This window comes from Stylophora pistillata, chromosome 3 (genome assembly GCF_964205215.1).
Source record: "Stylophora pistillata chromosome 3, jaStyPist1.2, whole genome shotgun sequence".
NCBI lineage: Eukaryota > Metazoa > Cnidaria > Anthozoa > Scleractinia > Pocilloporidae > Stylophora > Stylophora pistillata.
The window spans coordinates 15,242,501-15,258,179 of record NC_142521.1 but is presented as its reverse complement, the minus strand read 5'-3'; the positions used below and the strand labels follow the sequence as shown (position 1 = coordinate 15,258,179).

Here is a 15,679-nt window from a genome sequence, read left to right as displayed (position 1 = left end):
CAAGCGAAATCGCCGATAACATCGTTGACCTAGCGAGCGAAATTGAAAGCTCCACGGACGCCCAAGTAATACTAGGGACTTTAAGCAAACCACCACGGCTACGGCAACGAGAACGTGGAAAAACAATAGATCTAATCGGCAGAACAATAGCCTAGCACGTGCGTTTTAAAACTTTGTACATTTCTTAGCCGTCCTTTGCAAAACAACAACGTGAAATCACCAAAATTTGCGTCGTCTGCGAAGCGAAACCGCGGCGGCAAATTATTTTAATTTACATTTGGAACTCAATGCTACTTTTATGCGTTATGTTGAGTTCGAGGTCTGGCGCCCTATGAGACGGTAAACACATGCAGCCATTTTCGAAATTCTAACTAAAAGTAGAAACTCATATTTTAATCGACGTCTTCCCTGGCGTTGCCGTCCTGACTGCTTAAAGTCCCTAATATCAGAGCTGGTCACAAGATCGGACCTCTCAGATAGCGGCGATGTTGATGAAGTCAACAAAAGGCTTCGAAAATTCTGCAATCAGCGACAGTGGCACTTCATACACCACGATGACATTCACTCAACGGACTTAAATAGAGGAGGACTTCATCTTGGTGAGACAGGTATTGCCAAAATGTATAACAACTTCGCGAATAAATTAGATGAGTGTAGTTGACCTACTCGCCGTCCGTTTAATTCAGAGCGTAATCGCGACCTTGGAAATCTAATCGTCTCTCACGAATTTCTCCCGTCTAAACGAGGCTTTAAATTGGCCTCGCTAAATATCAATAGTCTTTCTGCACACATTGACGAACTAAAAATTTTGCTTTCCGACAGACATATCGATATCTTAGCCATAAATGAAACTAAATTAGATGAAACAATAAGCGATAATGAAATTCATATTTCTGGTAGCCTGCAGTGCCGGCGTATTTTGGGCGCACGAGTGCACATTTTCGTATTAGGCCGCCATCTTAGATTTGGTAACTGTGGAGGATTGGGGCGAGGAAATATTTGCCGAGGGAGTAGGTGTTAAGTGGAAAAATGGGCAGCGGAGGAGAGGGAGGGGAAGGAAAAATACGCCTGCCCGCAAGGTTTGTGATTTCGCAAAACCCGTATACCAGATGAATGGGGCCTCTGATTGGTGCGGTAGGTTGAAACTGGATTGATGCCTGTCATCTAAAGTACTTTTCTTCCGGTCGTTCCCCGATTGGGGACGGGAGTGATTTGGAGAGAAATTGGCGGATACGCTAAGTTTTGATGCCAATCTCGCAGAAGCGCTTTTATTTCTCTCTGAGCTGGGTATGTCGCTTGTATTACGCCCGGAACAAAAGGAAGCCATTTCTTCTCTTGATCATGGAAGGGATTTACTAGCAGTTCTTCCGACGGGCTTTGGTAAAAGCCTCATCTTCCAGTTGTTGATCCGCGTGAAGCAAATATTATCGTTGAAAGCTGCGTGTGTGATTGTGTTCTGTCCGCTCCGGCATCGTGCAAGATTAGCTGGCGGAAGCGTCTTTAATGGGTTTGACGGCGACATCCCTTGCTGGTGTTAGTTTACAAAATTTGTTCGAAAACCCGGCTAGTTCATCAGGATTTGTGGCAAGTAACATACTATTACATTTTAGGTAATCGCTGAATTCTTTAGAAACAGCCTTGCGGATTGCAGTGTTAATTTCTGGGGAAAGTTCTTTGTGTTTAAGGATAGCATTAGACACTTCACGCTGGTTTTCGCATGCAATGTTTTTGACCAAGTTTTTCGTTGGTTCGTCACGGGAACTCTCGTAGTTACAGTTCCTGACGGAATCATATACACAACTTTTATCTGAAGTCCTGTTTGCGGCAAATCATCCACGTTAAGCTTAATCAGCATTACATCCTCCATTTGAGTAGAAGAAACCGGTATAGGACTACTTCCTCCACCAAATGCGAGTGATTTTCTTGATTTGCCAGCTGACTTCGGCGATAGCGTCTTGGCTGTTGGTGAATTAACTCTACCAAGTTTTGATTTTCTCCATGAAGGGCTCGCTTTCTCCGGAGTTGCCAGTGTGCGTTTCGTACTTTTAGATACGGAGTTTACCGTTGGAGTCGTGCCCACTTTGACAAAAACTCGAACAACTGGCCAAGACTGCGAATGTTTCGACCACACGGGTTGCAAACGCGATCAGAATATGTTGCAGGATCGTGCAACAACACTAATCCGACTACAAACCTCTGCTAAAACAACTCCAAGGCTGTCCTTCCTCTGCGATAGGTTTTCCGAGGACGAGTACACTTGTTTTCCGGGAATATTTCCAAATTTCACTTTAAAAGAGCTTTTGCAAATCCTACAGCTGTCGTTAGGACGTCTTTCCAACATAACTTCACTCACATACTCGCTCGCTCGATCGATTCTGTTTCGCACGAAGTTGACAAATTCACGTGTGTCAATGTTTTTGTCGGAAGTAAATTTTTGGCTTCCATCCGGTAAAAGCAAAAATCGATGTTCATTGGCTGCTTGCACATTTCCGGAAAGGCGGTCAAGCGCTGCTAATTATGGGGCAATTTGCGAAATCACAGGCCTTGCGGGCAGGCGTATTTTTTCCTTCCCCTCCCTCTCCCCCGTTGCCCATTTTTCCGCTTAACACCTATACTCCCTCGGAAAATATTTCCTCGCCCCAATCCTCCACAGTTACTAAATCTGAGATGGCGGCCAAATACGAAAATGTGCACTCGTGCGCCCAAAATACGCCGACACTGCAGGCTATATTTCTGGTTATGAATCTATTCGTAGCGATCGCTCTACCAACGGTAGGTCTGGAGGGAGTGTTTGTTTTTTTATTCGTTCCGAAATCAATTATTCTGTTCGCTCTGATCTAATATGTGAACACAGAGAAAGTCTGAATGTCGAAATCAAGAAGCCCAGATCAAGGCCTTTTGCCGTTATGACCTGGTATAGACCCCCTGATTCTTCAATTGACCTTTCTAGACCATTTGAAGAACTTATTGGAAAACTAGACTCAGAAAATATCGAATATTACGTCTTAGGAGATCTGAGTTGTAATATGGCCGCGCCTAAGTTTGACAAAAGTACAAATATCTTATCTAATATTGCTGAAGTTTACGGCCTTGACCAGTTAATAACCGAACATACTAGAATTACCGACAAATCATGTACTCTAATTGATCTAATTTTTACAATTACTTTAGATAGGGTCGTCTGCTCAGGGGTCTCACATACGGGCATCAGCGATCACAGTTTAGTTTACTCTTTTCGTAAAGTTTCTATAGAATCGACAACGAATAAGCATACTTCCCTGAGATATAGGAAATTTAAGAATTTTAACTCTGATTACTTTCGTAACGATATATGTCAACAGGATTGGAGTAGCATCGAAAGCTATTCTGATCCTAATTTAATGTGGGCTGCATGGAAACAACTATTCCTGGAATGTGTAAACAAGCTAAAAGCATGATCCACTTCATATAAAACGGGTGCGCGCCTCAAAGTCACCTTGGATTACACCTTACTTAAAGAAACAAATGCATGACAAAGATATTCTTAAATTGAAAGCATCGCGTTCTAAGGATGCTAATGACTGGCTACAATTTAAAAAATGTCGCAACCTAGTTAATAACGAAATTAAAAAAGCAAAAGAGCTTTATTATAAAAGGGCATTAGATGAAAACGAGGGCAATTCGCGCCAGACCTAGAGGATTGTAAATGAGCTCACGTCGAGGAAAACTAATAATTGTTCCATAAAAGAAATCAAAAGCAACGGTAACTCTATTTACGGCCCTCCTGAGCTGGCCGATGCCTTCAACAATCACTTTTCTTCTATTGGACCCAAACTTGCTGGCCAGATTTATTCTTATAATGGTCCATCACACTTACATTACCTTGAGGGAACTGACAAACGTTTTGAGTTATAATGTATTAATCCTTCTAAAGTGTTCTCACTTTTGTCTAAGTTTTGTAAATCGAAAGCCACAGGCTTAGATATGATATCTTCGCGACTTCTTAGGGATTGCGCCGATCTGATAGCTGATCCTATGTGTTCAATTTTTAATCAGTCCATCAGATCAGGTGTTTTCCCTCAGGAGTGGAAATGCGCAAAGGTTATTCCACTTTTCAAAGAGGGAAATCACTCCGACTTAAACAATTATCGCCCAATTTCTATCGTCCCTGTAGTAGCTAAGGTGTTTGAGCGTATCATTTACGACCAGGTTTACGGTTATCTCACTGAAATCAATTTGATTTCCAGCCAGCAATCTGGTTTTCGTTCGCTCCATTCAATTGTTACTGCCATGTTGGAGGCCACAAACAATTGGGCCTTCAACATTGATAAAGGCAGTATAAATGCAGTTGTTTTTCTCGACCTAAAAAAGGCTTTTGATACCGTTGACCATACAATTCTTATGTCTAAATTATTCGAATGTGGTATCCGCGGTATCGCTTATAAATGGTTTCGGTCATACCTAGATAATCGCAATCAACATTGTTTAGTAAATGGTTCGCTCTCAATTAGTCAAGTTCTCACTTGTGGAATTCCGCAAGGAACAACTTTAGGACCTTTGCTTTTTGTTTTATACATAAATGATCTTCCTAATTGCCTGTCTAATTCAGTTGCACGTATGTATGCCGACGGTACTCACCTGACCTTTGCCAGTAACAACATAGAAATGATCAATGATGTTATGAATCACGACCTATCCAATGTTAATACATAGCTTACTGCAAACAGATTGACTCTAAATTCATCTAAAACTGAATTCATGTTAATTGGATCGCGGCAAAGGATAGGTACTTACGATACTTCCCCTAAACTAATCATAGGTAGTGACATGATTAAACAAGTTAGCTCGGTTAAATCTCTGGGTGGGCATATAGACGAAAACCTTTCATGGAATATGCACATTGAAAAATAGCCAAGAAAATCGCATAGGGCATTGGAGCAATTAAACGTTGCAGGCCCTTTGTTAACCGAACCACACTTGAGTCCGTTTTCAATGCCTTAGTTCAACCATACTTTAATTACTGCAGCGAGGTCTGGGGGCATTGTAACAAGGGTCTTTCGAATAAGCTCCAAAAGTTGCAAAACCGGGCTGCCCGTATTCTGACCTTCTCCAGTTATGACACAAGCGCTGATCCTCTTTTTGAACAACTCAACTGGAGACGGTTAGATACTCAGCGACAAATACAAGTGGCCACCATGGTCTATAAATCTATACATGCAGTTGATCATCCCGTCATGGAAACGGCGCAATATAAATCCACATGGTCTTACGCCCGACTATCTTGGTTCTCTTTTCACTAAATATGATCCTCCTTATAATCTAAGGAACTCTGAAAACAAACTAGCTGTTCCATTGCCCCGCACCAATTTCCTGAAAAATAGCTTTAGCTATAACGGTGCGGTTATCTGGAATAGCTTCTCCCCTGAATTGCGGCAAGCAAAATCACTTGAATCTTTTCGAAATGGTTGTCGCTATTTCTTCGTCTGAATCGACAAAACGCACACGGCATCTATGTAAAGCAGAATTTCTTTATTTTTTCTATTTCACTTTTAAATTTTAGATCATGTTTATATAGATTAAAGTAGATTGTAATTGTAATAATAGATTGTAATGATATTATTATTTATCTGATAGATTTACCGTGTCTAAATAACAGTAAAGTTCAAGTTCAAGTTAAAGCGTATTTAGCTGAATTTATATTGTAATAGGTTTTCGCTCGTTATTTTCTTTGCAGTTTAACCGTTCCTTCCCGATTGAGTTGAATATATTGTAAAGTCCTGTTAGAAATTGTTTTGGTTTGTCTTTGCTGAGAGTTAGTCGCCCGTGGCAGCCACATGTCATGTTAAGTTTTAGTATGTTTAGTTGGAATGCCTGCGTGGGTCTCAACTGATAGCTTAGAACTGGTCAAAATTTTAAATCTGTGGAAGAGTAACGTGTATTTAACCGAGAGCTAACATCTGGTACCAGAAAATTTCACAGATGGATGAAAAGCATATTGAAGTCAAAATCACAACCAAGTATTAAAAAAATTTTGCACATACGATACGACGCGCTAGAGTATGGTACCAGAAAATTTCAAAGATGGATGAAAAACATATTGAAGTCAAAATCACAACCAAGTATTAAACAAATTTTGCGCATACGATACGACGCGCTAGAGTAAACGTACTTTTGGGGGTGACAAGCCGTTCTACATTTCGGCAGTCATAGGCCTTGTTTTAAACCTTGTTGATCCGGACTTTGAATACTCCTTCGCCAAAAAACACATTATCGATGAACTGTACTCTGAAATGATTAAAACCTCCCCATTTTTCAAAAGCGGGAAAGAAAAAGACAAACGCTGTGTTTCAGTAATTGTCATCTCGAATGCCAATTTCTACTAATGAAAAGGTGACATTCCGAAAAAAGATAACATAATAATAAATATATTTTTGATAAAAGAAAAAAAAAGGGAGAGAAAAAGAGGAAAAGAAAAAAAAACTTGCCACGGTCTGCAGTCGATTCCTCGCCTGAGGAGAAAGACGCAATCCATCGCGCCGAGTACACAACTTTGCCAATTTAGGGTGAACCAAATGTATCAAAATTTTCGCATCTTTTGTACGTGGAGTCAAGAGAGTTAAGGGGGGCGCCCCGGCGCGGGGGACTCGTGGCTGGGTTGCGGGTTGGGCAGGCCAGTCGGGTGTTCTAGTGCCTTGATTGCGACTGCAGATGCAGTCCCCCAGCCCCTGATCATCGATCTCCATTTGCGACTTGGGCGCCATGAAGGAGTGTTCTGTGGTCTAATGATTATCTCGTCAGAATTGTCTTCGAACACGGATATAGCAGAAGGAAGTGCCTGAAGGGGAAAGTGGAAGATTCGATTTTGGGAAGGAAATGAAAGGAGTGCAGTGTTCAATTTTTCTCTGCTCATGATTCTTAGTTATGTAAGTATCACGAATAATGTCCAAAAAAGGAAACCTTCCCAATCAATATCAGCAGGAAAATATATATAGATGAAGGAGCTTTGAAATCATGAAAAAAACAATAACAAAAATTGAAGGTTACGCCGTGGAACTTTTAAAGAGACAAATATAACTGAGACAAATTTGCTAGTAAGGCAACTTTTACTTCTGCCATGAACCTACTGCAACCTGGAAATTGAGTAGTATACTCCTAAGAAAGCATTCTGTCATGAAGTACATGATTTATAAAAAAGTATACAACATAAAGACTATCTAAGTCCATAGTTAATGTATCTCGTAATATTACCTTCGAAAACATTTGTTTCATTGCTAGTATGTAAAGTAGACTTTTCAGAATTGCTCAGGTAAAAATCAAATAAAGAAACAAATTACGGCACATGAACTGCGCATGCGCGCCAACTATCAAAAGTTGAGATCAGATACAATGAATATATGAAGTTCATATATTTGAACTGCGGTATTAGATACGTATGATGCACGATCCTCGCAGTAGAGAGCGCTATTTATGCAATAGCGAAAATCAGACCTGAAAAAAATCAGGCCTGTACGGGATTCGAACCAGTGACTTCTGCGATACCAGTGCAGCGCTCTACCAATTGAGCTAACAAGCTAACTGGGAGCAGGCCATTAAGTTGATTGGTAATAAACCCGTGATGATAAATCAGATACAATGAATATATGAAGTTCATATATTTGAATTGCGGTATTGGATACGTATGATGCACGATCCTCGCAGTAGATACTACAAATTCATTTCACCATGTAACTCGAGACCTAACGAATACTATTCCAGGGCACTTTGATATCATAACGCTTATACTACGGAAAATATATCTCACATATATGCCGTTCCGAGCAGACTACCTAGTAAGTTACCTCATTCCACTTACGCACGCTGGTTTAGAGATGGTAAATAACCCGCGAAGCTCAAATTCCCCATCTGGCTATCTACCATCACAAAACAAACCGGCGTGATTGAAAGGACTTTAAGATCGAAACACACTACAAAATATCGTACAAGGGCCTTCTGGTTCAGATCCGATACTAACGGTGCGTAAATCAATTTGACTCAGCCAATGAATACTCTGCAATTATATCATATCATGTTTCAGTAATTAGCACTAAGTTTCCAACAGATCTCATACTTCGTTTTACCGTTTCTTTTAGTTTTTTTTTTTTAATAGGGCGTAATATCATGGTCAACCTAGAAAGATATTTAAAAACAGAACTTACAAACTCTTAACTTTTTTCGCTTGCTTAATATTGCAAAATCATCATTGGAAACGTTTTCCAGTGTCTTGTTGACAATAGAAATTGGATTCTATATCCTATTGGGAACTGTTCACTTACATTTATCTAACTCAAAAACAACTTAAAGTAGTAAAATTAACCCTTTAAATGTCTTGAAGGGAACTACATCCGATTGATACAGACTCTAAACCTATTTCGTTAACATGGAAAACGCCTGTATGAGTCTTCAAAAACTTGGAACAAAGTAAGTGCCTTTGGGTGCTAAAGACCAAATTCGAGTCCAAGAGAAATTTACTTTGAACTTTTCACCAGTAACATCAAGCTGCCCTTCAAGAATGTGTTCTTTGCGTGTTGTTGAACCTTAAAATTCCTGTTGTAGTCTTTCTTGTAAGGTTTTTAATTCTTTCGTGACCTAAGATCTTTTGTTTCCTAACGGGACAGCAGCGCTGTCTCTACGATTTTACGGGCCCTCTTTTGGAATTTTCTGAATGTTACCCTATTAATAGTTCATTGAAAAGATCATCACCTCCATGACTTGAGTGACACAGTTAAAAGGCTATCGCAACGTTTTGGAAGTTGTGCGAAATTGTAAATCATAAAACATCGCACGAAAGGGTTCCACAATTTTAACCCTTACAACGGCAGGGACAATCGGGACCTATACTGTTTTATGTCGAAAAACAACACTTAACCAAAACTTTTTACGTTTCTTGTTTAAACACTAAATTTGCGCAGACGTTTAAAGGGAACCTTCAGTCATTCTTACGTTGGACATGGTGAAAGATCTCCGCTCAGACAACGATCAATGTTTTCATTAGTTCAATATTGCTCTGAATTTCGTTATTGGAGATTCATTTTCAATAGTCCTTTAATCCTATCTCACGAATGTCTCGGATCCTTGATGATGGCACATGTGAAAGTAGGTCGATGCGGATTTCGATGTTTTGAGCAACTATTTACTAATTTCCGTCATCCATGCCCTGAACCACTCGATCACGCCGTATCCACTACTGGGAAGGGCTTTTCAGGTTGCAGAGTTTTACCAAGCACATCAAATTGGTGGACGAATAGCAAACAATTTTCTCTTCATCCGGTGACACTGCCATACATACGACTGTGTCCAGTGGAATCTTTGTGAATCCAACCGCTTTACATCTGTCCTCTTGTCCACTTGTATCCCAGAGGAAAACCATGCCATCGATACCATACGAAATGAGATAACGATTTTCCTTAAGAAACTGACAAAACTCTATTTTACCGAGATGGCGTGGAGGACTCTCTTGGAGGAGTTGACATTTGATGCATTGCGACGATAGGTAAGAATTGTATTCCCGATGCAACAAACTAGAAGCTGGTTGTCTGACGAAACAATACATTGACTGAACCTAAGAGAGTGGTAAATGTTTTCTACATGGATTGTGGTCAATAAGTGACAAGAGCTTTCGCCATATTTCCAAATCTCAATCTGATACTGACCGCATAGAATAACCTCTTGCTTGTCAGATGAAAGGGAACAACATTCAACAGCAACCAACTTCTGTGACTTCACACTACTCGACGCGAACTTCCCCACAACGTCCCAAACATCGCCACGCGTAAAGTTTCGAAAAACCTGGATACAAAGGAGAAGTGAGGCACTGTCGCCTGAAAATGTAAGGGACGAGAGCGTGGAACCAAATTCTTCGGTGAATACTGTGTCAGTCTCCGAAAGGCTACAATCTGTAAAAGTATATAGCATTAACTTGCTTCCTTGGTGAATGGCAATATGCTTTCCATTTGGAGAAAGCGCATAATTCTTCACTGGTAAGCCAGACGTGTCGAGAAGAAACTGGGAAATGAAGCTGAAGCCATCTTTAGCTTCAAGGGTCTGCCAAAAGGAAACCTTCAAATCAGAATCAACAGCTAAAACTTTATTAGTTGAGTAAAAGACTGCTGCGATCGTTTTTTCCACCACAGCCAACTCTACTGGTGATGCCGGAATAAACTTGAAAGGGCTGAATAAATCCGAAAGAAGGATTGCTTTTTCCTCTGTATCGCTGCAAAAGAAATAGCCACACGCGTGTGGCATCTGCCTTGTGAAATAGATAATGTTATTGTTGGGCACACTGGCTAAAACTGCACCTGTCTCGAGAGACAAAGCGTGCAGAAAACCATTATTGGTCAAATAAACGAAATAGGAGTCATCCTTTGTAAATGAGAAGCGCGTGAATTTTTCAATATCACGTTGTGGCGTTTCATGGTCACACGAGAGCTCTCGATTTCTTCTTCGCAAAATATGTTTGTTTCGAAAACCATCGGCCTCTAGAACCCATTTTCCTCCTGGTGAATGGCATATGAGAATATGTCCGTTGACGATACTCTCGACATCGTGAGGCCATTCTGAAAACTTTGTGCAATCCTCACACTCAAATGATCCGTGTTGGAATTCTCTCACCAAATGAGGGTCCATCTCCATCTTTTCTTCCTTCAGTACTCTGAGATACGGCTCCCATACTCCAATGTCCTTATACTCTAGCCTCTCCAAGCTATAAGATAGTTCTCGGGATCGATACCACTCATGATTAAGCACTTGCTCTAGTTGCTTTTTTAATTTTTTTGCCAACAGATTCAGCCTAAGCCTGCGGCATTTTTTCATCATCCAATTTTCTCTACCTTTAAGCATAAGCTCATTCTCCACCCATGCCGTCCAACGTTTCGCACCTTTGACCTCATGGTATCTCTTTCTATTTAGTTCCGTCTCCATCTGATGTATGAGCTTTTGCTTTCTCTTGTTTGAGGTCTCAAGCTTTTTCTCCGATTTCCCTTCTCAAGAGCTCTTGCTCTTTCGTAAGTAAACCCTCAAGCTCCTCCTCAGTTGTTGGATTTACTTCAGGCTGTATGAGCTCATGGAATCGCTGCCTCAACCACCCATATTCAGTACTTGTCAGCTCATGCTCATGTTTAAAGGACCCTAATTTCTCGAACTCACGGTCGCGTTCATGTGGAAAAGCAACTGGGTGGAGTTTATGTAGAGAAGCAAATGGGCTCTCTTCGCGCTCCTGCAGCTGTCCCTTCCATCTAGGTTCTTGGTCGATTACAAACTTCAGCAATTGGTAATCTCTGGCCTCCATTTCGTGTTGTGACCCGCTCTCTCGTTCAGGTAGGAACTTCATCTTCTGTTTCAAATTCGAATCCTCTTGATCGAGCTCCTGTCCTCGGTGTCTCTCGAGAATCCGTTCTAGTTCTTCTAAACAAGCTAACCTATTCTGCAATTTATGCACTTGATCAACTGGCAACTTCAGCCCTTGTTTTAGATTCAATTCCTGTTGGTCAATTTCGATACCCTGGTTTCTCCCAATCAATTCATGCTCCAGCACGCGCTCTCGTTCAATTAACATCTCCAGCTCTTCCTTTAACTTTGGTTCCAAGCGCTGCGCGATACATTCTCGTATAAACACCACATCGAGATTCAAAATCCTCTTCGAACGTAGTAGGAAAACTATCTCATCCTTCAAATTGTACTCTAGTTCAGTTCCACTTGTCCGCTCAAGCTTCATCCTTCGCATTTTCTTCAGCGCAATCATTTTTTTTAAATAACTCCTTTGTAACATCTCTAGTTCTTCCCCTTCATCATTTCTTACATGTCTTCTCTGTATTAGCATTAATGTACTCTTTAGCTCCTGTATTAGATTGTGCTCTAGCTCTTCTTCTTGCTCCAGGTCTCTCTGTTTCTGGAGGTTTCCTGAATCCTCAAGCTCCTTGATTCGTTTCAATACAGTTTCAAGGTTAACGTTCACTTTCCGCCTTAGCTCTCCAGTCAACCCCAGAACCATGTATCTCTCCAGCAGATTCTCAAGTAACTCCTCCACTTTTACGGTACGTTCTACACTGAGGTGTGGAATCCCTGGTGGCTTTAAATCTACTGGTGGTTCCCACTGAAGTCTGTGGCCCAAACTTCCCTCTAGGTATCGAATTGCTGTTATTATGGCAATGTTACAAACTGAAAAATCAGAGAACGCTATCTCCATTGCCCATCTGTTTACAAAATACGAGACATGACAGATGTAAGTAAACGGCTCTAACTGATCATTCGAAATAAACGCACGTTCCAACACAGGCCTTCCCATCTTAAGATCCCAAATCTGGCATTGGAAAATAAATGGGTATATCTCTAGGATTTTTTGACGAACCGCTATTAGGGACGCCTCTTGGTACCCTTTGTCTACAAGTGAACTTAATTTTTTGCAAAAATGGCACCCTTCTAGCAGAGATTTTGGCCCCACATGAGTCTCAGCTGGGTATTTCTTGTATGAGAGACATTTTAGCAGGCAGTTCATTGGTCCTTCAACTGCTAATTCCTCATGAAGATTCATAACATCGTCACGGCTCACTTCAATCTCCTTAACAGCCCAAAGAGCAAGTAAGTTGCAAAGACAAGCATTTTCTGACCAATGGCATGCAAAATTCTCTACGTTTCTTTTAACTACAATGGACTCTCCATCACGAGTAAGGAAGCCCCACCGGTAAACCGTTGCATTCCCATTAAACTGAAGAAAATCCTCAATACATTTTCGCTCAACAGAGAACCACTTATCAAGCCGACCAAAAAAAATGAACTGGTTGTCAGGAGAATACTCCAAGTGACTGATATTGTCAATGCTCTGTTTGCTTATCTCGAAAGGGCCATTTACTCCTCCTGCTGTACGTGCATCGAAAAACATAACTGTCCGACCCGCTGCCCCAACAATTGTCCTCTCATCAGATGATGCGGCAAAACAATTCATATCAGTGATTGCAGGGTGTGGGAAAGCAAAAACCGTGCATTCTAACCTAGGGACTGGCAATTTGTTAAGCAGAAAAGTTTCTTGAACGGCGTTGGAGGCCTTTCGTAAACAGGAGTGCAAAAGTTGTGGGCATTCGGCAAGAATAAAAGTATTTGATAAAAGTACCTGCGCAACATCTTGAAGGAGATCTTGTTTCTTTTCGTCATCGCCATTCAGGCAGCCGCTAACACGCTTCAAATCTTGAACCAGACGATATATCTCGATTTTTCCCGAGCGCAATCTCCTCTCTACGAAATGATAATTTGTCAAACATGTAAACACTAGTTCCAGCCAATCTTTTCCTCCAAAGTGACACAAGAAGCAAACCGACACGCGTATCACATAATCCTCCAGCTTAGCGTCAATGGATGTGCAAGGTGATGATGATTCTTGGACAATTGAGGAGAGAATTTCAACAACGACTTTTTTAAGATACTCACCTGCAGTCTTCTTACTGATGAATAATTTGCGTGGAGCCTTAGTGTCGTTTGTCAACCAGGCTGGGATCAGATTGTGCAAGAAACTTAGAGTATGATCAGAAGTTCGTATTACCAAAAATTGCGATACAGCATCGATCACTTGTTGCTCTTCAAGACTTGAGTTTTCCTTGGTTAGGAGGAACGAAATAACCGAGACAGGAAGCGGAGATGGGGCTACGACGGCACATCCGAACAGCTTCTTGAAGATATTCTCTCCTACGTTAACATAGACGCGTCGAAAATTCTTTCGAAAAAATTCCTTAATGTCTCCCGGGAAAAGATCGTTTAAATCAATGATTTTCTTACCAGGGACAATAACTTCTTTCAATTCTTTCACGATGTAATGTGCGTACAAGAACAATCCGTCACATTTTTGGGAGACATCGTCGACCGAGATAGTAATACAAGAGAAATCAATCCTCTTTTTCAAAAAGTTTTGGATATCTTGCTTATGCTGCTGATAAAATTCCTGCTGCTCGCTGTTACCGGCGCAAATTTTAATACAGGGCTTGTATCCCTCCAGTCTGGGTTGAACAGAATATTCAGGGCGACTGGTGACGAAGAACACAAGCCATTCGGGCAGCAGGGGGAAACGGTGTTGAATAAGATCAAGAAAATCTTCCCTGGACTTGTAGTCTGTCTCATCCAAGGCGTCAATAATGACTAAAAATTTCTGATGGCAAGGCCTACTCTCACTTAACGGTTCATGTAGCAGTTTTGTAAACAGTTCCCTTACGCCGAGTTTAGAATTACCTAGCAGCATTTTTACCCCATCCTCTCCCCCTACGATTTCTTTGTACTTATCATTACAAGCACACAATTGATGGGCAACAGTTCCAAGGAGATACCTGGGATCGTTTCTGGTACCATCGTCGTGACGGCAAAAGTATGCTGCACCTAACTGTCCAGTCTCTCTCATTCGCTGTGCCAGGGCTCCGGCTATGACACTTTTACCGACTCCTGGGTCGCCAAGTAGAACATAAGCTCGAGAGTCTCCTGGATCACGGAACCAAGCGTTAAAATCATCAAAGAACCATTGCCTTGTGTCCGGATCGTGTCGTTTGGCAAAAAATGTGATGTCTGACTCAAAACTGGAGATCTCTGAAATGGAGATTTACGAATATGGTTTCTATCTTTCCCCCACAAATTCACATATGGCAAACGTACCAAATACATACCGATCTAAAGCAAGAAAGACGTTTAGGCTATAAAAACTTAATATATACAGTTGTAGGCAACTTATTTTCTCGAAATCTTGGTAAAGAGTTGTGCAAGTGTCTCTACCCATAAGGCTAGCAATCTAAATTAAGAGCAACAATCTAAACTAAGAGTAAGCTTGATAGGGCTCTCTTAAGGTGCTGAGCTGACAATTGTGGGATGGCGTTATTCAATCTTTAACGAGTAGTTTTAAAAGTTCATATAGAAAGCGTACCGAAAAAGAGAGGTAAAGTCCAGATAAAATTTTGCGTGGCTTTTGCGCAGTCCGGGGTCCGGCGAATCTTAAATCTCAACTTCCGTCCAAACAAACCCAGCCTTCTTCACTAAAAAATTGGGAATCTTTTGCTTTTTACAAAACTGAAGCAGACAGGTGCTTAAATAAATTAATTTGATAGATATGTCAGTAAGCAAATAAATGAATGAATGAAGATTTGTATATGAATAACAACTTACCAACAGACACCTTGCTATGACAAGTTTCCGAAGTCACCTTTCCTTGGCCTTCGTACCTACAGTGTTCTGAAAAAGATAACCAACACTTTCACTGCTTGTTATCTTGGTTCGCATTTCAACATGTATCTTAACTTTGTTGATGATCTGGATAACTCACTGGCATGAGTGCCGTTTTGGTAAAGTTTCTTTTGTCATTACAATAATTGACCAATACACCAAATTTAATAGTTAATTGTTGTAACGTGTGTGTAACGTTATCAGGTTTTACTTTATCTCGAGCAGCCTTGTAAATAACTGACAACAACAACTGCTTTGCCTTGAAAATGATCATGTTCTTTCAGCCGTGTGAGCAGAACGGCTCGTCAAATAGGATAGGGTGTGTTACTGTACTGAGCTCTACCTGTGTGCAGTTTTTCACTTGTAAAGTCCATCGTTTGAGTAGCTTGACTAGTGGCAGAGACGGCAGAATGAGACGATACAGCTGCAGAAGCATCTGCGATACCTGAGGATATTAAGGAGAAAGCCATTATTAACA

General features: G+C 41.0%; 1 protein-coding gene and 1 pseudogene across 1 annotated transcript in view; both read right to left on the bottom strand.

Moving 5' to 3' along the window:
- LOC111318973 (uncharacterized) overlaps positions 1–15,679 on the bottom strand; it is a 43,528-nt gene that overhangs the window by 27,432 nt on the left and 417 nt on the right. The window contains exons 2-4 of the mRNA XM_088753834.1: positions 15,545–15,646; positions 15,145–15,210; positions 14,322–14,574 (exon numbers count right to left, since the gene is read on the bottom strand). Of these exons, the coding sequence (XP_088609960.1) occupies positions 14,322–14,574; positions 15,145–15,210; positions 15,545–15,646 (421 nt within the window). The remainder of the gene's footprint in view (positions 1–14,321; positions 14,575–15,144; positions 15,211–15,544; positions 15,647–15,679) is intronic.
- LOC148734696 (uncharacterized) lies at positions 7,064–11,082 on the bottom strand (annotated as a pseudogene).